At 37.8% G+C, this 20,781-nt stretch overlaps 1 protein-coding gene across 1 annotated transcript in view; it reads left to right on the top strand.

Annotated features, from left to right (window-relative positions):
- The window catches only part of ATG14 (autophagy related 14), a 67,922-nt gene that overhangs the window by 31,198 nt on the left and 15,943 nt on the right, over positions 1-20,781 (top strand). Inside the window, exons 2-5 of the mRNA XM_036734984.1 lie at positions 3,977-4,039; positions 6,002-6,047; positions 7,662-7,743; positions 20,072-20,309. Coding sequence (XP_036590879.1) covers positions 3,977-4,039; positions 6,002-6,047; positions 7,662-7,743; positions 20,072-20,309 — 429 coding nt within the window. The remainder of the gene's footprint in view (positions 1-3,976; positions 4,040-6,001; positions 6,048-7,661; positions 7,744-20,071; positions 20,310-20,781) is intronic.

The following is a 20,781-nucleotide window of genomic DNA, read 5'->3' as shown; positions in this document are numbered from 1 at the left end:
GATTTCTCATAAAGTCACTAGCTTCCACTTGCTCCAATCTAATTTTTAAAGTAGTATTTTCTTCAGTGGTCTTTTGGACCTCCTTTTCCATTTGGCTAATTCTGCCTTTCAAGGCATTCTTCTCCTCATTGGCTTTTTGGAGCTCTTTTGCCATTTGAGTTAGTCTGTTTTTTAAGGTGTTGTTTTCTTCAGTGTATTTTTCAGTATTTTTTTGGGTCTCCTTTAGCAAGTCATTGACTTGTTTTTCATGGTTTTCTCGCATCCTTCTCATTTCTCTTCCCAATTTTTCCTCTACTTCTCTAACTTGCTTTTCCAAATCCTTTTTGAGTTCTTCTATGGCCTGGGGCCAGTTCATGTTTTTCTTGGAGGCTTTGGTTGTAGGCTCTATGACTTTGTTGTCTTCTTTAGGCTGTATGTTTTGGTCTTCTTTGTCACCAAAGAAAGAATCCAAAGTCTGAGACTGAATCTGGGTGCCGTTTTCGCTGCCTGGCCATATTCCCAAGCAACTAACTTGACCCTTGAGTTTTTCAGTGGGGTATGACTGCTTGTAGACTAACGAGTTCTATGTTCTACGTTTGGGGGGGAGGTGCCAGCTCTGTCAGAGCTGCACTCCTCCTTCCCCAAGGACCCCCAGTCCAGACTGGGCTTAGATCTTCAGCAGGCTGTTGCACTCCTGCTCTGATCTGCCACTTAATTCCTCCCACCAGGTGGGCCTGGAGCCGGAAGTAACAACAGCTGTAGCTGCCCCACCTCCGCTGCCCCTGGGGCTGGAAGCCGAACTGCGAACTCCTTCCACTCCCGAACTCCTTCCACTCCCGCAGCTTTTCCCACTAACCTTCTCCGCAGTCTTTGGTGTTTGTGGGTCGAGGGGGTCTGGTAACTGCCGCAGCTCACATATTCAGGGCGCTAGGGCCCCCTCCACCCGGCTTCTGGTCTGGATCGTCCATGCCGCTCAGGCTGGGCTCTGCTCCACTCCGTTCCCAGCTCCGTGTGGAATAGACCTCACCCAGAGACCATCCAGGCTGTCCTGGGCTGGAGCCCTGCTTCCCTCTGCTGTTCTGTGGGTTCTGCCGTTCTAGAATTGGTTCAGAGCCATTTTTTATAGGTTTTTGGAGGGACTCGGGTACGGAGCTCACTCTAGTCCGTGCTTACCAGCCGCCATTTCTGCTATAAATATTTTAGCACATGTGGGTCCTTTTCCTTTTTTTAGGATCTCTTTGGGATATAGACCATATATAGTGGTACTGCTGGAACAAAGGGTATGTACAGTTTTATAGCCCTGGGGGCATAGTTCCAAATTGTTCTCCAGAATGATTGTATCAATTCACAACTCCACCAACAATGCATTGGTGTTTCAGTTTTCCCACATCTTCTCCAACATTTATCATTTTCCTGTTTTGTAATGTTAGCCAATCAGATAGGTGTGAGGTAATCCCTCAGAGTGGTTTTAATTTGCATTTCTTTAATCAGTAGTGATTTAGAGCATTTTATGAAGTAATTCTTGAGAAGTAGATTAAAACCAGATCGAAAAGGGCTTAAATGTCAAGCTCTAAAGTTTGTATTTTGTCCTGGAAGCAATAGGGAGCCACTGAATATTTCTGAATAGGGGACTGACTTGGTTAGATTTGTGCTTTAGGAAGTGACTATGTGGAAGACGGATTGGAATCAGGGTGATGATTAATAATGATAGCATTTATATAGTGCTTTAAAGTTTGTAAAGTGTTGGTAAATGGTATACATTTTACTCTCATAACCCTGAAAGATAGATCCATATTATTATTCCAATTTACAGATGAAGAAAGTGAGGCAAATCAAAATTTAGTGACTTGCCCAGTGTCACACAGCTGCTAATAAGTGTCAAAGTCTTGATTTGAATTCAGATTTTCTTGGTTCCAAGTCCAACATTTTATGTGCTGTGCCACCCAGCTCCCTTAAAATAGTAAAGGGACCCCAAAAAGTACTTTTGGTGCATCAACTGTGGAGGATTCCTGGAGAGGAAAACCCCAATAATAGTTGTACAGACTGTGAAGGGGTGATATTGGTGCATTCTATACTAGTGGAAGAAGTACTTACACATATGAAATTATGTTTTCATTATGTTATCAAGCTTTTAATATATCCCTGTGCTAGGCTATGGGAAATGACAAAAAAATTTTTTTTTAGATAATGTTATTCCACTTACTTCCTCTTGGTAAAAAGGCTTATTGTTGTTGAGTCATGTCCGATTCTTCGTAACCCCATTGAGGGTTTTCTTGGTAAAAATACTGGAGTGAGGGGGCAGCTAGGTGGCGAAGTGAGTAGAGCACTGGCCCTGGAGTCAGGAGGACCTGAGTTCAAATGCGGCCTCAAACACTTGACACACTTACTAGCTGTGTGACCTTGGGCAAGTCACTTAACCCCAATTTGCCCTGCCTTCCCCCCTGCAAAAAAAAAAAAAAACTGTAGTGGTTTGCCATTTCTTTTTCCAGCTCATTTTACAGATGAGGAAACTGAGGCAAACGGGGTGAAGTGACTTGCTAAAGTGACATAGCTACTAAGTGTCTGAGGCCAGATTTGAACTCTGGGAAAGGGGTCCTCCTGACTCTGGGCTTGTCTCTCTAACCACTGCGTCCAGCAAAGGGTTAGGTTTATACGAACAAGGATTCGGATTGGACCTGTGAATTCATTAGTATAGAAAACTATTGAGTAAAGAAACTCCCTCTACCAGGGCAAGGCAACACCTTCTCCACAACTTAGCATCTTGAGAGTTGCCTATAGAGAGAATAAGTGACATGCCAGGGTCAGAAGGCTATTATGTCAGAAGCCGGACTTGAACCTAGGTCTTTTTGGCTTAGAGGCTAGTTCGTTCCTCATTGTCTTGCATACAATTACACAAATAAATTATTAAAATGACCATAATGGTGTTAAATGAATCCAATCATAATTACCTGGTAATTATACTATTCTGCTTCCTATGTGATATCCTAAGTCTTTTTTTCCTATTTAATATATTCAATATTTTCAACATATTATATTTTAAGATCTTAGACCTGGAAGCTATGTGCTTTTAGACTTCAACCACTGAGGTTCTATATCATGTTGGTCACAAGTCAAATCATAGAATCATAGAATTTAAAATGATTTTGAGAGGATATTTAAGACGCCTTATTTTCTGCCTTGAAATTATTCTGATTTCAAAAGCTTAAATTATTTGGATATAGTGATATATGAAATTTTGTTGATTTTTTTTACTAGATAACTGTTTAAACTGTCTAGAGTGATAGAACCAGGTATTTGTACAATACTTTGAAATTTTTAAGGCATAGTCTCCATAGGAAAGCATATTTACCACATTGGTCTAATGTGTGAAATTTCTTCCTAAAATACGGCTTTCATAAAAAGCTTAAATACATCCTGTTCAATGATTGATTCTTAGCCTCTGACATTTTTTTTTTTTCAAAGAGAGCTCAGTTTAGAAGTATGGCTTTCAGTTTAGCATTACATCTTTTTAGACTGGTACATCAGGATCATATGAGATAAATATCAAGTGCTTTGCAAACACTTAGACTTTTAAAACACCAAAAAATGTGAACTATTATTATTGGGTGTTAAGTTGTTTATGCAAAATATTTTTGGATGACCTATGTGACATAGAAATAGAAAATGGAAACGTTTCAATCTAGATTACATTTCTTATTTATATATTTATACAATTAAAAATTGTATGAATTTGAGAAATCTTTTTTAAGTGAAAATAATGAACCCTTTATTAAAATAAATATGAGATGTAGTAGTGCTTTGTGGATCATATTGTAAAAAGTTTAGCTCTTAACAATTCACTTTAATAAACTTTGAAAATATATAAACTAGGGAGGAGGAGAAAATTTAAAACTTATGGAAGTGAATGCTGGAAACTATAAATAAATTAACTTATTTTAAAAAACAAAAAAAGAAAATATGTAAACTGGGACAGTTGTTTGTTTTTTGTTTCTCACAGGTTTGTAGACAAGAAGGAGAGGTTAAGCCATCTTAAAAGTAAGCAGGATGAATTCCGAAAAGAGTAAGTTGTTTATTTGCAGAGAGTACTCATTCACCATTTTATCCAATACCATGTTTTTGTCTGTATGTGTTGCATGACACGCAGGCGTGCCTTTTGAATGTAGTGGTGGTAATTGTCCTGGAAAATATATATGGAGACCTTTTCTTCCTACCGTTTCCCAAAGGGCCAAAATATGGGACTCTCTAAAGACTTGAACTTGGAGAAAGATTGGACGCCTAGGAAATACTGAGATTGCATCTATGGCAGTGTACTGGTAGAAAGAAGGGGAAATGTGTAGCAGCAGATCTCAGAAGGAAAACTCTGGGAGTAGTTACGCAAAAGCTAGTGGTGGCTGCATCAATTACAGAAAGTTAGCCACCATAGTCTGTCTTCCCACTCTTACCCAGCCTGATTCCCCACATGAATCCTTGTCTTCATTTAAATTGGTCTACTAAGAGTTCTTAACCTGCAGTCCTGGTTTTGTTTTTAATAATACTATTATAACTGTATTTCAAGATAAATGGTTTCCATTACATTTATTTTATGGGGCTGCTAGGTGGCACAGTAGATCAGTTGCCAGGCCTGGAGTCAGGAGACCCGAATTCAAATCCAGCTACTAGCTGAATTCAACCCCCCCCCATCTCTGTGACCCTGGGCAAGTCATTTAACCCTATTTTCTCAGTTGCCTCATCTGTAAAATGAGCTAGAGAAGGAAATGGCACATCACTCCAGTAACTTTGCCAAGAAAACCCCAAATGGATTCACAACAAGTTGGACAAGACTGAAATGACTGAACAACAAAATTATATTTTATGCATTTAAAAGCAGTGTTCTAAGAAGAGCTCCATAGGCTTCACCATTTTTCCAACCGGATCCATGACACAAAAAAACGTTAAGAATCCCTGAGTCTTCAAAACGTCTTTTCAGTTTGTTCATCTTTGGGCCTCTGCTCATATTTTTACCCACACTTAGGGTATTCTTCTTTACCCATACTCCACCTATCCAAATCCTATTCATCCTTTAAGGACCACCTTGAGTGTTTCTTTCTCCATGGAGCACTCCCAGATTATTCCAGCCTAGTGATCTCTCTGTTTTCTGAATTCAGAAAACTATTGCATTCTCTAACACTCTCTTCAGCAAATTGTAGATCATTTATGATGTCGTCCCTTCCTTCATAAGGAAGTGCCAATTTTATATCCATTCCTTGTTTTGATCCCATGTTACATTATCACTTGTCTTCTTCACTAGATATGGCGTGGAATGACTTTTGGCTCCAAAAATAAGTCATCTTCAGATTATCAACGATTTGCCACCGTTCCACATATTCCAGAGATTATGTTTGCTGAAGGCATTCTCAAGGCAATTCCAAAAAAAGGAGTTCCAGAAATGTTTTGAGTAATGATACCGTCTCAAGAATATGGGAATAGCCTCCTAGGGTTATCCTTTGAAGATGACAACATCTGTTTTATTATCTCTTACGCCAGTTTAAAAATTGGCCAATTCATTCTTGTCACTTTATATTGTTATAACATTTATATAATACTTGTTAAATGATCGATTTTTTCATTTGTTTATGCCTTCTGTTGCCAACTAGGTTGTAATCTCCTTGAAGACAAGGATTATGATCCCTTATACTTACTTATAACCTCTCCCTGAGATTCTGACACAATGCCTTACATACAGAAATTGATGGGAAGAAGATTACATAGTAGATCAAAAAGTATTAGTACAGGAAGTTATATATAGTCTTTTAACAGAGAAAGTTGGGGAAGAGGGAGATGAGAGCTGAGTATTGCAAAGGATCTGTAGAGGGCAATGAACTTGGAGAGGAAGGTCTTGTTTACGTGAATCTCTCTGTTCTGGGCTACATTGGGGGGAAAATTAGCCATATGCAAAAAATGTTATCCTCTCTAAAAAATCTACTTCATACTGGTGAAATATTATTTCACAATTGACTTTAATATTTGTTTTTCTCCTTTATAGTGTGCTTAAGGCCATTATGGAAGGAAAGTGGATAACAGATCAGTTGGTGAGTTATGGAAATTTTTTAACAAAAAATTTATTTTAATAAAAAATAAGAATTTTTGTTTATTTTTTATGATTTTTTAAATGTGGGGTTTCTGTTTTCTTTTTTAAAATCAAGTTGGAGCCCAAATACTCAATTTTTCTACAAGGGAGTGACCTGTATTTATCGCCAAATGTTTTTCTTATGTATTTGAATATTTAGTGAAAAAGAAAACATAAACAAAAACTTCAACATTGCTTCTTCAACATAGTTTATCACAAATTTTCCTCCTAAGCCTTTATTTATTTTGAGCTATTTTCAAATATTTTTCTACCCTCAGTAGAGAAAGTATCTTTCTATCCTTAACAGAGAGGGAAGACTTGGAGGTATTAATGTTACAATGCTGGACCTTTTTGCTATAACTCCTTGTAACCAATAAATTGTTTTTTAAAAGAGTAAAATTGCATTATGCAAAACTTTAATGTTTTTGCTCTTACTCATTGTTACTGGAGATTATTTTTTAAATGTAAAATACTTTTTTTGATGATTGTTTTTGGTGCTGAACTGTCTTTTAAGTATTTTTTTAATTTTTTTTATTAATTAATCTATTTTTAGTTTTCAACATTCACTTCCATAAAATTTTGAGTTCCAAATTTTCTCCCCATCTTTGTATCACCCCACCCCTTCTCTTTTTTCCCTTTCCCTTCTATTTTCCTGTAAGGCAAGATAGATTTCTATACCTTATTACCTGTATATCTTATTTCCCAGTTGCATGTAAATACAATTTTTAATATTTGTTTTTAAAACTTTGAGTTCCATATTCTCTCCCTTCCTCCCTCCCCACCCACCCTCATTGAGAAGGCAAGCAATTTGATATAGGTTGTATGTGTGTAGACATGCAGAACACTTCCCTAACAATCATGTTGTGAAAGACTAACTATATTTACCTCTGTCCTATCCCTCCCCCCATTTATGCTATTTTCTTCTTTGACCTTGTCCCTCCTCAAAAGTGTTTGCTTCTGATTACCCCCTCCTCCTATTTGCCCTCCCTTCTATCATACCCCGCCTTCTCTTATCTCCTTCCCCACTACTTTCCTGTAGATAGATTTTCATACCCAGTTAAGTGTGTATGTCATTCCCTCCTTAAGCCAAATCTGATGAGAGTAAGGTTCACTCATTTCCTCTCATCTCCCCCTTCTTCCCCTCCATTGTAAAAGCTTTTTCTTGCCTCTGTTATGTGAGATAATTGACCCCATTCTACCTCTCCCTTTCTCCTTCTCCTAGTACATTCCCCCTTACCCCTTAATTTTATTTTTAGATATTATCCCTTTAAGAATATTTTAATGAATCTAATTGTCCGAGTCTGTAAGAATGTGGAGCTTTTTGATTTAGAGGGTGGCAGCTCAGCTGCGGTAGTATCTGATAGATAGCTGGGAAATTTGAACACTTCCAGAAACAGTCCAACCAGCCAAGATTTGTCCCATTTGGGGAGCGTACTTTACTTCATTTTGGGAAAGTTATATTTAATCTTGTTTAAGAAGAAGCATTTCCAAATTAAAGAGATTTTTGGTCATATGACATATTTACTCATCACAAAACTTGAACTTCTCAAATATTTATTGTGTGTTATTTTTTCAGAGATGGAAAATAATGTCCTGTAAGTTGAGAATTGAACAGCTGAAACAAACAATATGTAAAGGAAATGAAGAAATGACAAGAAGTAAGGATTTTGACCCTGACATTTACATCAAAATTGACTTGATATTAAGAGACAAATTCAAGTAGTATATTCTCCTTCCTTTTTTGGTAAAGTGTTCTGCTTGTCTGGATATTTTGATCAAGGTGATCATAATAACAATGAGTTGAATGGAAAAGGACCTTAAAGACCATCTAGTCCAATTCATACTTGATCAGAAATCACCTCAACAGTATCCCTCAAAAAATGATATGTAATAAAAATTAAGAAATGACAAGAAGTAGCATTTTGATCCCAGTAATTACATTAAAGTTGACTTGATGTTAAGGGACAAATTCAAGTGGTATATACTTCTTCCCCTTGGGCTTTTTGTTTGTTTTGGTAGCGTCTGGAAATTTTAATGGAAGTAGTTGCAATGACAATATTACAACATAAAAATAGACAATTATCTAATGATATGTTGCTTTTCTGGATTTAAAAATGGCTTTGTGGCTTTGTTCCTTACTCTTGGCATCAAGGACCTTCCATTTTGTTCAGTTGGCAGCAGATCTAGTCAGACAGCAAAGAGGCATAGCCCCTGCTCATAACAGATGATCAAGCATTCTGTGACAGTTCTCTTTTGCCATAATTGTTCATCTTTGCAAACTTACTCCATGGACTTCTGTAGACTTCTAGATTGTTATTGTTATTTAAGACTCAGCATATGTTCCACAGAACATGGGAAACAGTTTAAAAATTGTCCACTCAGGTCAAGCTTGGTTAATCCCTTGTCAGGGATGTTGTAGACAAGATTTCTTTCAGGTACAAATTGAATTAGATGGTCTCTCAAGTACCTCTCCACTGTGAAATAATGTGGTTCTATGAAATGTTTTTATAAAGTTGTATTGTTCTGTCATGATGCAGGATTTACAAGGTAATTTCAGGGGTCTTAAAAGAGTACCATGCATGTCTGTCCTGTCACCACAATGTGATCCACCTCAGTTTTATATCTGTACTTCATGGGCATCATTGTTGAACATTGTTCTTTTATTACTTGACATTTGCTGATGATCCAGAGTTTGCTAGGCTTCTGTGGAATATGAATACAATGGAGTCTTCATAGACTACATATAATAGAAGAAGCTAATTAAAATTACAGTCGTATGGCCAGTGGGACTTGTTTGAACTTTTGTTTTCATTGGTGTGGAGAATTTCCAGTGAGGAAACTCCCTCCACCATGCAAAATGGCACACGTTCTGCAACTTAGTCTTAGAAAGTTGCCTGCAGTGCCAAGATCAAGTGACTTGCCTGGGTCCCTTGGGTACTTTGACTCCATGTATCTAGGATTTGTAGGATTTTAACTCAAATCTTCATAACTGAGATTGGCTCTTTATCCACTTCTCTGCGTATTGAATAGATCAAAGATATTTATCAGTTGGTATTGTGGAGAAAAGGAAAGAGGCAACATTAAGAGTGGGTAACCATTAGCATGCAGAAAAAGAAGAAAGAATATAATATCTCCAACCCTCTAAGTCCACATAATCAGAGTTACGAAGGTAGTACTTTTGATAATAAAATGGACACTGGGTTAAATTTTAAGTTATAATAAGAAATCAAAGTAATTATCAGAAAGGAGACTAGGGATAGTGAATTAAAGAATTAGGCAAAGTTAAGATCATAAGAATAAATTAAATAGCCTAAAAATAAAAAGCAAAAGAGTAAGAACAGAAAATCACAGCATTTGGAGAGACCTAACCTGGGTAAGAATGTTATTGACAAACCCAAATAGAAGTATAAAAGTAATTCGGTCAAAACAACTTTTAAGTTCCTTCTGCCTATAAGACAATCAGAAATCTGAATTGAACCAAAAATGAGAATTCAGTGATCTTGAATAGAAGTGATTTTTATTTAGTGTGTATTATGTTAATCTCCTTCTGGTTCAAAGAGTTTACTAGACAGTTTGAAGGACACCAAGTCCTACCTCTGACTTTTATGGACTATATGAACACCATTAATTTGTCACACTTAAGGAAACTCTAAAACTGTAAGTTACAGAAGCTGCTGATCTGCAACAGTGAAAGTATCTTCTTGTTGTTCAGTTGTTTCAGTTGTGTCTGACCCTTTGTGAACCCACTTGGGATTTTCTTGGTAAAGATACTAGATTGGTTTGCCAATGCCTTCTCCAGCTCATTTTATAGATGAGGAAACTGAGGCAAACAGGGTGAAGTGACTTGCCCAGGGTCACACAGCTAGTAAGTGTCTGAGGCCAGATTTGAACTTAGGAAGCTCAGTCTTCCTGAATCCAAGTCTAGCACTCTATCGGCTACACCACCTAGCTGCCCCATCAAAGAGCTGTCACAATTCCAAAGTATTCAGGATGAAACATGTTATTCACCTCTATATGGAGAGCTGATGTGCTCAGTGCAGATTGAAGCATATTTTCTTCTCTTCCTTTGTTTCCTTTCTTCCTTTCTTTTTCTTTCTCTTTTTTGTAACACAACTAATGCAGGAATTTATTTTGCTTGACTGTATATTTTTTTAATGGGTTTTGGTTTTTTGCCTTCTCAATTGGTAGAGCAGAGGGATGAGGGAAAGTGAGAATTTGGAACTGAAAATAAAATAAAATTGAATTTTTAAGAATTGCCATAAGAGTTCATAGAATCTGATTTGAGATTAAAGTAACCTCAAAGGCCATCTAGTCTTAATCTACATGAATTGAAATCACCTTTACAACATCCCAGATACATGGTCATCCATCCAGCCTTTGCTTGAAGACCTGTTACTGAGCAGGCCACTGCCACCACTTTCTGAAGTAGTCCACTAAACTTTTGGGGAGCTCTGTTTGTTAAAAAGTGTTTTCCTTACATTGAGCCTAAATCTGCCTCTCTGAATTTCTCTTTATTCCTAATTCTGCTTTTGGTGCTAAGCAGAACAAATCTAATCTTTTTTCCCCTTGACATTGATTCAGATCCTTAAGAACAACTATCATGTCCATGTCCATGTCCAAGTCTTCTCTTCTCTGTGCTACATCCACATCCCCAGTTTCTTCATCAATCCTCATATGTTATGGGCCACAGGCCTCTCACTGTCCGGGTTATCCTCCTCTGAATGCCCTTCCATTTATCAGTCTCCTTCCTAAAGTGGAGCATGAATATAGTACACTAAGCCAAGGGTTCTTAACATGATATCCATGAACTTTTTTTAAAATATGTTGATGACTGTTGTTAGTGGTTTCCTTTGTAAACCTCTTTCTTAATGGAGCTTAAGATGGCATTCCATTTTTTGGTCATCATGTTGTATCATTGACTTATATTAAGTTTGTTTTCCTTTAAAACCCTGCAAACTGTTGTCTAGCCTGTGTTCCTCCCATATTATATTTGTAAAGTTGATTTTTTTTTAACCTAGTAGTATGTTATGTGAATCTTTATTCTGTTGTCTGATGTGTTAGCAATCCTTTCTAGTTTGGTGACCTGAGAATTTGGTTAGCACGGCATTCAAGACCTTCTCTTAAGTCTGTGATTAAAATGGCAAGAAACACAGGGCAAGACAGCTCTGGGACTTCTACCTGAGACCTCGCTCCGAGTTGATGGTTCCTCATGATTGACTTTTTTTAGGGCCCGATCAAATATACCCAGTTGCATGTCCACTTAACTGTACTATTGTCTAGCATGTACCTTGTCTGTAAAATATGAGGGACTTTGTCAAATAATGCGGCTGATGTCTAGGAAAACCAAGTCAAGTCATTCACCTAACATAGTTTACTATTTTTGTCCCCGCAAAATGAAGAAATAATGTTAGACTGGCAGACCTTTTTCTTCATGAATCCATGCTGCTTATGTTATTGCAACTTCCCTTTGAAATGTTTACAAACTAGCCCTTCTGTAATACATTTTAGAATTTGAAGTTCACTCTTCCCTTTTTGAAAAACCAAGACAATATTTGCCCATATCTAGTCTGATGGCATCTCTTCCATTCTCTATGATTTTACAGATACCCTCATAACAGCTCATCAATAATACCTGCCAATTTTTTGCCACCCTCGGATGTAGTTTGTCTGGATTTAGTGATCTGACCTTAGAAAAGTCCTCTAAATTCTCTCTTATTATTTTCTCATTTTAGTTTATAGCTCCCTGTTAACTCCTTATGTTCTGTCCTTGGCAGGCTAAAAATAATTCTACTCGACACAGCAAACAAAAGAAAATGGGTCTTCCTTCTCATTGTCCTCCGTTGGTCATCCCCCCCATCCAAAAAAAGAACGCTTTTTGTTGTCTTTAGAAGTCATTACCCCCATAAGCACTCTTTAAGCTACTCTTCCAGAGTTGGGCCACACATTTATATTGTTTTCTCATTATGTTAATTTGTTGGCATTTTCAGTACATATCTTTTAAAAATCCAAGTTGATTGTTTCACCTCATTCTCTTTCGATAGCTTCCCTTTTTCTTTCTCATCAGAATTATTTCTTTTGCTTTGTGATTGTGAGCTTTCCACCCCTTTTGGCTGGCTTGCTCCATGGCATTTTGCACCATGAGATACTGTTGATCCTTTCTCTTCTTTGAAATGTATTTCCCTCAAATTTAGGGTATATACCAGTCTTTTCCCAGATTTTCTCTCCTTTATCCAAATTCAAAGATAAAGGGGTAATATCCCTCCCAAGGTTTTTATGATTTCTGCTTCAACAGCCTATGCTGCCTTATTGGTCCAGTGTCCATCATGGGTTCTTCCACCATTTTAAGCTCTTGGTAGAGAGAAAGGTCCAGCACACGGCCTAATAGGTAGAATGCTCCATTCGCCATCTGTTCCAGAGCTGATCCATTTTCTATACTTAATAGCTCTTTCCTTCTTCTCTTCAGGCAGTGTTGTATGCTTTCATAATAATGTTCTGTTCTTTCATCATAATATTCTGTTTATTCCATTGATCATCATTCACATGTTCTCTACCATATTTCCTTTTGGTTCCTAAACTTCCTTCCATGAGAATACCTTTTGAATATACAGTGCTATTCTTTACTCTCTCACCATCCCCACCCTCGTTTATTCTAGTCATGGGGACCAAACTCTAATTGATACCCCTTAGTTCAAATTTACCTCAAGCTAAGATTTCTTGTTAACACTGCTTATTGCCCACATTTTGTTCATTTGTGTATAGACATCTGAAGCCATAGACTTTTTTTTTTTTTTGGCAAGCTCTCACCTTAGACTTATTTAAAAAAAAAACACTTGAAAGCTCATTTAAATTTCTTTAACACTTTAGTTTTGTGAAATTTGAATGCTAAATTTTTAATTTTAACAAGACAAGGCTCCTGTCATTATGTAATAGTTTCTGGATAACACTTTCTCAGACTAGTGGATTGGTAGAGGCCTGATTTACCTCTATTAGACTTTTTCTTTTGTAATCATGTAAAAATGGTTATACATGCATTAAAAACCTCATATTTTTAAAGATTTTCATTACATATACAAAGTTTGGAAATTAGCTAGAATGATATATAGCACAGAACAGTGGGTATATTGAATTTTGTAAGAAATGTTAATATTTTAAATTTTTAAATAACCCTTTGTATGTTTTTTCTAAGTTTGTAGCATTTATACTTAGGAAATTATTAAAGATTAAGCTTTCCTAAGACCTTTGGGTCACATCGTATATTTTTTAACCATTCCGAAGTTTGTTATTGATGTTCCTTGATCTCTTGGCAGTCTACAGGATTCTGTATTTTATCTAGCCTTGATATGTTTTTCTTTGTCTTAAAATATTGAAGAGACTTTTGTATTCTCTTTGAGGATTTCCTACTCATCTTTCTTTGGTTTGGGATTAAGTGATTTATCTTCTTGTGTTCTAGGCTTTTATTGAGGTTTTTCCTCTTAAAATCGGTATTTCAGCATTTTTGTTCCTATTCTCTCATCTGTCACTCACTTTCTTGCCATCCTCCATCCCCTTTGTTCTCAGAATGCAAGGCTGTTTCATACTCCTAGTGTTGTGGGGCATAGCATTCATCAGCCTGTGAATCTATCCTAAACACACTCTGGGAGGACAGAACTGACCTCAGATGGGTTTCAGCCGCTTTAGAAGTAAATTTGATTTCAAGGTTTTGTCAAATCCTTAAAATAAATGACCAACGAGTTCATAGAGGTTATAGGCAAAAATCCTTTATTCTTTTGGAGGAGGGAATCTAGAAACACATGCTGGGATCTCTGCTAGGAGGAGGCCCATTGCAGCAAGGCCAAGCCTTGATATGTATAGTAGTGGCTAGACAAAGAAATATTCAGTGGGCTGTACCCGTGACAGTGAGGGGGTAACAGCCACAATGAGGCAAGTTTGACAGGACTTCATGACAGGAACATGGTTCCTGCAGATGCTTGTCTGAGTTCAGGGACCACCTAGGACTGGTATGAAACAATTCTGTGATTTTGCTGCAACAGAGTTTATCCAGAGGGTGAGCACAAAGGATTTTTGTCATGCCAAGCTCAGGGAACAGCTTGCTTGCTGGGCCTTAGCTCTGGAAAATAGGGTGTCTCCTAATAGTCAAAAGAGAGTAGGTGTGGTCTTGGCATGGGGGTCCTGACAATTTCAACTCCTTTTTCTTCAGGTCCAGTACAGCTGTCCGTGCTACAGTCTCACCCCAACTTTTCCCTGATCTCCCCTTTTTTTCATCTCCCCTTCTTTATTGTTATTTGGGCTAAATGAGCATCAGCCACTTTTTTCAGGGTTAAGGACAAGGAAAGATAGTCTGGGCAGAATTTCTGCAGCTTTGGACTGGGGCCTTGTCAAAAGGCATCATGTTTTAAGCACAGCTGCTGAGGGGGGTCCCTTCCTCCACCCTTCTTCTATCTGCTGAGTGTGGTGAGGTAAAATCTGTATCTGCCACTCTTTAGGGTGAGGATAGGAGTGTTTCTGCAGAATCTCTGTAGCAGAAAGGGCAGTTGTGACGAAATTAGGATATTTGCTCATAGCTTTCTGAATATATGACCTGGGAAAACAGCAGACTTTTCTACTTTTGATAACATTGACAAATTGACATTATCCCTCAACAGGGAGTCCCTAATTGTCTTTTCTTTCTCTGACTCTTCTTAGATGACCTCTCCCTCAGCGTTACCTGTAGCAGCAAGCATTACCTACCGCTTCCAGGCTCTATGCTAAGTGCTTAGGATTGAAAGACTAAAGAAAACAACCCCTGCCCTCAAGGAACTTAAATTCTATTGAGCGCAAGAAGGTTCAAATTCTCTCTCCCTTCCTCCACTCTCCCCCCACCCCCCAGCCTCATACCTGTTAGCTGGCAGTGTTCATTAGTCCTTTCCCTTCTTCCTCATTGTCATATTCTTCCAAATTCCAGTTTTGTGATCTAAGTCAGGATTATCCTTTGCCTTTTTCTGATGTTTTTTCTTTGTTTTCCTTGAAATACTACTTCTCTTCTCAAAAGACATTTCACTCTCTCTAATAACCTGGAGAATTGAGAAGCATTCTTTTACATTCCTTTCCCTTTTTTCTTTATTAGGAATACCAGCCTATATTTTGTATGCATGTTCAGTCAATAGACTTTTATTAACTCCCACTTCTGTGCAACTCATGGTGTTAGACTTTTAAGATACCAAGACAAAAAATAAAAATTATCCTATTAAGGAGCTTAACAGCTAATTGGTTGGCCTCCTTGCTCTTCCATGAATAACACCTCATTTCTCAACCCTTGGCATTTTCTTTGGCTGTCTCTAATACCTGGAATGCTCTCCCCCCTACCTCTTGGCTTCCCTGGCTTTCTTCAAGTCTTAGCTAAAATCCCACCTTCTATAAGCAGCCTTTCCCAATTATTCTTAATTCTAGTGCCTTCCCATTTTTGTACATATTTGTTTACATATTGTCTGCGCCATTAGGATATAAACTCCAGGGACTGTCTTTTGCCTTTCTTTGTATCCCTAGTAGGTACTTGATAAATATTTTTTGACTGACTACTCCTTTCCACATGCTCTGGGCAAAGTTGACCATTTTGGCCCATAAACATTCCCTGTTCTGTTCTAGATGCATGTGTTTACTTGGTGTTTAATACACCTGGAATGTCCTCCCTCTTTTCACCTACTAAAGCCCAACTCAGATTCCTTCTTCATGAAGCCCTCCTTCATGAAGTCTTCCTTAATTCCCTGGTTGGTTATTATTCCCTTGGACCTCAGCTAGCACTCGCAACTCTCTAATGCTTTTATCATGTGTGTTAAGATTATATTTGAGACATCCTCCTCACAAAAACAGGGAGAATATTTTTCTAAATTTTGCAAAGAATTGAAGTCAAGCTTATACAAATCTATAGTTTAAATCTTCTACCCTGCTTCCCTTTCCTAATATTGGGACAACCTTTCTTTTTGTTGTATCTGGTAGCACCTCTTCTGTTCCCTATGAAACTTATGATTCAGTGACTATGAGTCACGTCTTTGGTTTGCTCAGTGTCCTGAGATGTAGTTCATCTGGCTCTGGTGACTTGACTATATTGGTGCTGGGTGTCTTAGCATTTCCTCATTTATCTTGGCTTTCCATTTCCTGTTAAACTATATTTGTTGTGTCTGAAGGTCATTCTCCTTGGTAGTTAAAAAAAAAAAAGCAAAATAAAAGTTGAGTGGCTATGTCTTTTCTCTGTCATCAGCTATGAAAATACACCAGATGGCAGTATTTTCCCTCGTTTGACCTTTCTTAACTCTTGTCCCCAATATGTTTTTTCCCCATTTTTAAAATTCTCAACTTAATAAGCACCAAATTGAATGGGCATTTTCTTATACATAGTAGAACAGAAAAAGTATTGCACATGAAGCTACAAATTTACGTTATGTGCTACTTCCTTTTCTTTTTTTAAGTAAACTTTTCTAATGTCTTTTTTTAACATCAAAGTTTTCCCCATCTCATGTAACAGTTTTTTTGGAAAGCATAAACAAGAAATAAATCACCGAAACTGATCACACATTGAAAAGACGCGTTTGATAATAATTAACTTACTATGTGCCAGGCACTGTGCTAAGCACTTTACAATTGTCATCTCATCTGATCCTCACAAAAACCCTGAGAGAGATCCTATTGTTATCCCCATTTTACAGATGAGGAAACCAAGGCAGATGGGTTCAGTGACTTGCCCAGTGACGTAAGTGTTAAGTGTCTAAATTCAAATTTGAACTCAAGGTCTTCCTCGCTTGGATCTCTATCCACTGTACCACCCAGCTTCTGGGGAGTGAGATAGGTATGTTTTCTCATCTCTTCTTTTCATCCATGCTTGCTCCTTTGCAACATTGGCTTTGCATTATTTGTGTTTGGTACCTATGGGAACTTTCTTCTTATCCATGATCTCTTTGGAATATAAGCTTAGTAATGGTATTAACATTTAGTCAGTTTATTTGCATAATTCTAAATTGCTTTCCCAAATGATTGTATTGATTCATAGCTCCACTAACAATGCACCTGTGTTCCTGTCTTCTCATAGCCCCTCCAATATTGACTGTTCCCTTCTTTTATCATCTTTGCCAATTCCAGGAGTATGAGGTGAATCCTCTAGCATCTTTTGATTTATTAACAGTTTGAAACATCCTTTCATATAGTTGTTAATACCTTACAATTCTCTTAAGAACAGTCATTTTCATATGCTTTGACTGCTTATCTGTTGAGAAATAGCTTTTGGTCTTATATTTTTCTCTTAATTTTCTTTTTATGTAAAAAATTCAACCTGTAGCTTCTTTGTAGTTTTTCCTTTTCTCTGGCCTTCCTTCTGTTCTCTCCTTTGCATTTTTAAAAAAGAAAATTCAGCGATCCCCTTACTTCCTCTTATTCTTCTCTCTGTGTCGCCCTCACCCTCCTACCTGTCCCCTTTGCGGGGCAGGAAACAAAGCCCATGTAAGAGATATGCATAGTCAAGAACCATATATACAGATTATTTATAGCAGCTCTCTTTGTGATAGCAAAGCACTAACCCTTTTTGTTGGGGAATGGCTAAACAAATTAGGATATGTGAATAGAAAATTATTACTTTTTAAGAATGACAAAATGAATGGTTTCAGAGAAACCCGTGAACACCTGCATGAATTGATGCAGAATGAGAACAATTATTGGTATGAAGACTACAAGATTATAAAGAAAAACAACTTTGAAAAACTTGTAAACATCAGTGGCATGACTAACTATAGTGCCAGAGGTCTGATGATGAAGTACACTATCTCTCTATTCACAGACAGGTGATAGACTCAATATGTAGAATAACACATGTCTTTGGACACAGCTAATGCAGACATTTGTTTTGCTTGATTGTGCATATTATAAGAGCTCTGTTTTTCTTCCCCCCTCTCCGACAGCCCCGGTATAATTTTTAAAGTCTTTTTTGACTGACCTTCACTTTGATTGCAAACCTCAGCTTATTCTTCTGACTCTTAGTGTTCTTGACACTATCTTCACAGAAAGCTGCCATACTTTTGTGTCCATTCTTAGTAACTGCCGTTTTACATCATCTGTTTTGTGTTTTGAAAATCTGTGTTGGTCAATGAGTTGCTTATATATTTGAGTTCATCTGTTTGACCAGCCCCCATCCCCACCCCACCCCCTTTCTTCTTCAGAATTGTTCATTCCATCAGAATTTCATCCTTGAGATCTGCCTGTCTTTGAAGAGCTGAACTTCCCTATTCAGAAGTCAAGCCAAGGGATTCTACTTATCCTTTCTCTGAACTCTTTGCAATCTGCTTTCCAAGAATATAGGGTGCATTTAGGGAATTTCCTGCTTGTCTGCTACAAAGTCTAAATTATAACATGTGGTTACCTCTTTCTAAGGTTCCCATCATTTCTACTTTTGCTACCAGTTCCTCCTTTTTGGTCACAATTAGGTTTGGATCTGCTGTTCCCTTGTTGCTTCCTTCCCCTTTTGATGAATAAAAATATCAGCAAGTCAATAATTTTTTAGGTGCTCTGCTTTTGAGAGAGCTCTGATAATTTTCTAGATAGTGAGCCTCTTCTTCCACCTCATCATTACTGTATCCTTTCTTTTCGTCAGGTTTTTAAAAATGTCTCCTGAACGTATCTCAAGGGCACCAATATAGTACTCAGGCTATCCATGTGTTATCTCTTATCCTTGCTATAAATTGTTGAAAATAAGGTTTATGCCAGTAATACTGACGGCTTTTTCAGGTTCAGCTTCCAGCTATTTAAAATCCTTAAATATTTACGTTAGACTCTTATGTATACAGTACTTAACTTACAGCAGGTTGTGTTCCAATAGTTCTTTCCTAAGTCACTCATCTAGGACTGAGAACACTTCTTTAATGGAAATGGCAGTTGGTAAATGTTGGATGAATGAATGATGGAATAAAACTTAAGTTCACAGACTAGGTCATAACAACCTTTTCAACCCATAATGTTTCTGAAGTATAGTATTACAAAACCTAACCTGTATAACAGTGTTTCCACCGGGAAATGTGTCCTGAACTTGAACTTGGGTTACTCCCTCTTGGTAGCAGGATAGTTTATAGAGTATAAGATTCGGAATCAGGAAATCCTGGGTTTTCAATCTTGCATCAGATACTTACTAGCTCTGTGATCCTGGGCAAGTCACTAACTTCCCTGTGCCTCAATTTCTACTTCTGTAAAATAAGAGAGTTGGACTTGAGAACCTGGATTTTTTTTTTTACAGCTCTCAATCTAAGAACCTGTGATCCTCCCCCTGTACTTTGCATGGCAGGAGGTGGAGGGTTGCAGGTACAGGAGCCACAAGGTAGTAGGGGAGCAAGGAAGGTAGAAGTGAAGGTTACTCTCGCGTCTTTTCCCTGGTGCGATGATAAGGAATGAAGATAGAAATGAGCAGGTGATATTAAGGAGCAGCAAATCTCCCTTCCATACATTACAACATAGATAATGTTAATTTGTTGTTTTCTAAGCCAATATGCCACCTGCAGGGATTGGTTTTCTATTTGAGTCTGACAACATTTCTGTAGATCTTGCTACTTGTTGAAGAAAGGGCAAAGGAGAGGCTCCTATAACCACCCCAGCCGTGGTGGACATTTACTTTTAAGAGATGTGTATGTACATATTGTATATAATGTAGCTTATTTTGTTGATGATGTCTGTAGGTGGATACAGTCACCTAACTTTGAGTACCACTACTTCAGCAAAACCCTGTAATCACCCATTTGCTTGAAATTATCTTGTTTAGGTTACCTACAAATGGGCCTCTGATCTGCAGTGGAAAAGGCATTGGAAAACAAATGAGAGGAAATTGACCCTTGCCAATTGCTGCATTCTTCCTAAGGGCTTGAGTAGGAGGGAGATGAGTAGGGCGACAAGCCCCAAGAGATGTCTGAAACCTTTTTGGAGGCTATCTTATCCTTGACTTAATTGTTAGAGAATAATTGCTGGATGTCATTGCTCTGTCAGATTCTGAGGGCCTTCTGAAAACTAAGGAAAAGAATCAGAAGCTGTTCTGTCGAGCCCAGCGCCACCAGGAGAAGAAGGAAAAAATCCAGAGGCACAACCGCAAGCTTGGAGATCTGGTGGAAAAGAAGCATGATGACTTAAGAAGTCATTGTGAACACCTGGCAGACCTTCGACGCTCTCATATTCTAGAACTCACCTCTGTCATTTTTCCCATTGAAGAAGTGAAAACTGGCATAAGGTAGAGTAATCCTTCCTTCCTTTTCTGCCTTTGTTCATAGGATTTTAAATTCAGAGCTTATCTAGTCTGACACCCTCCACTTTACAGATGAGGAAATTGAGGCCCAGAGAGGTCTGGTGACTTGTCTACAGTCATACAGTGAGTGGCAGTGCCAGGCATTGAACTTGGAGGCAGTGATTCCAAAAGCAGAACTGTTTCAGTTAGTGGTGGTTTTTAACTGAAGGTTTGCTTCCCAGAGATTATTTGTAATTGAGATCACTCTTGATAAATGGACTTTCCAGATACTTTCCAACATAGCTCTTGAGTATATTGTAAATTATATTGAGTATCATTTAACTTTCTCTTGATGACTTTGGAGGAGGGGGGAGTCATAATTAGTATTAGTTATTATACTAAGGGATCTCTAAGGTTCCTTCCAACTTACGATTCCTTCTGGAATCTCTGAGTTTTGTGGGGTCCAGCTTTCCCTTTA

Source organism: Trichosurus vulpecula, chromosome 8 (genome assembly GCF_011100635.1).
Source record: "Trichosurus vulpecula isolate mTriVul1 chromosome 8, mTriVul1.pri, whole genome shotgun sequence".
Lineage (NCBI taxonomy): Eukaryota > Metazoa > Chordata > Mammalia > Diprotodontia > Phalangeridae > Trichosurus > Trichosurus vulpecula.
Note: the sequence above shows the minus strand (reverse complement) of the source record. Positions and strands in the feature narration are given on the sequence as shown.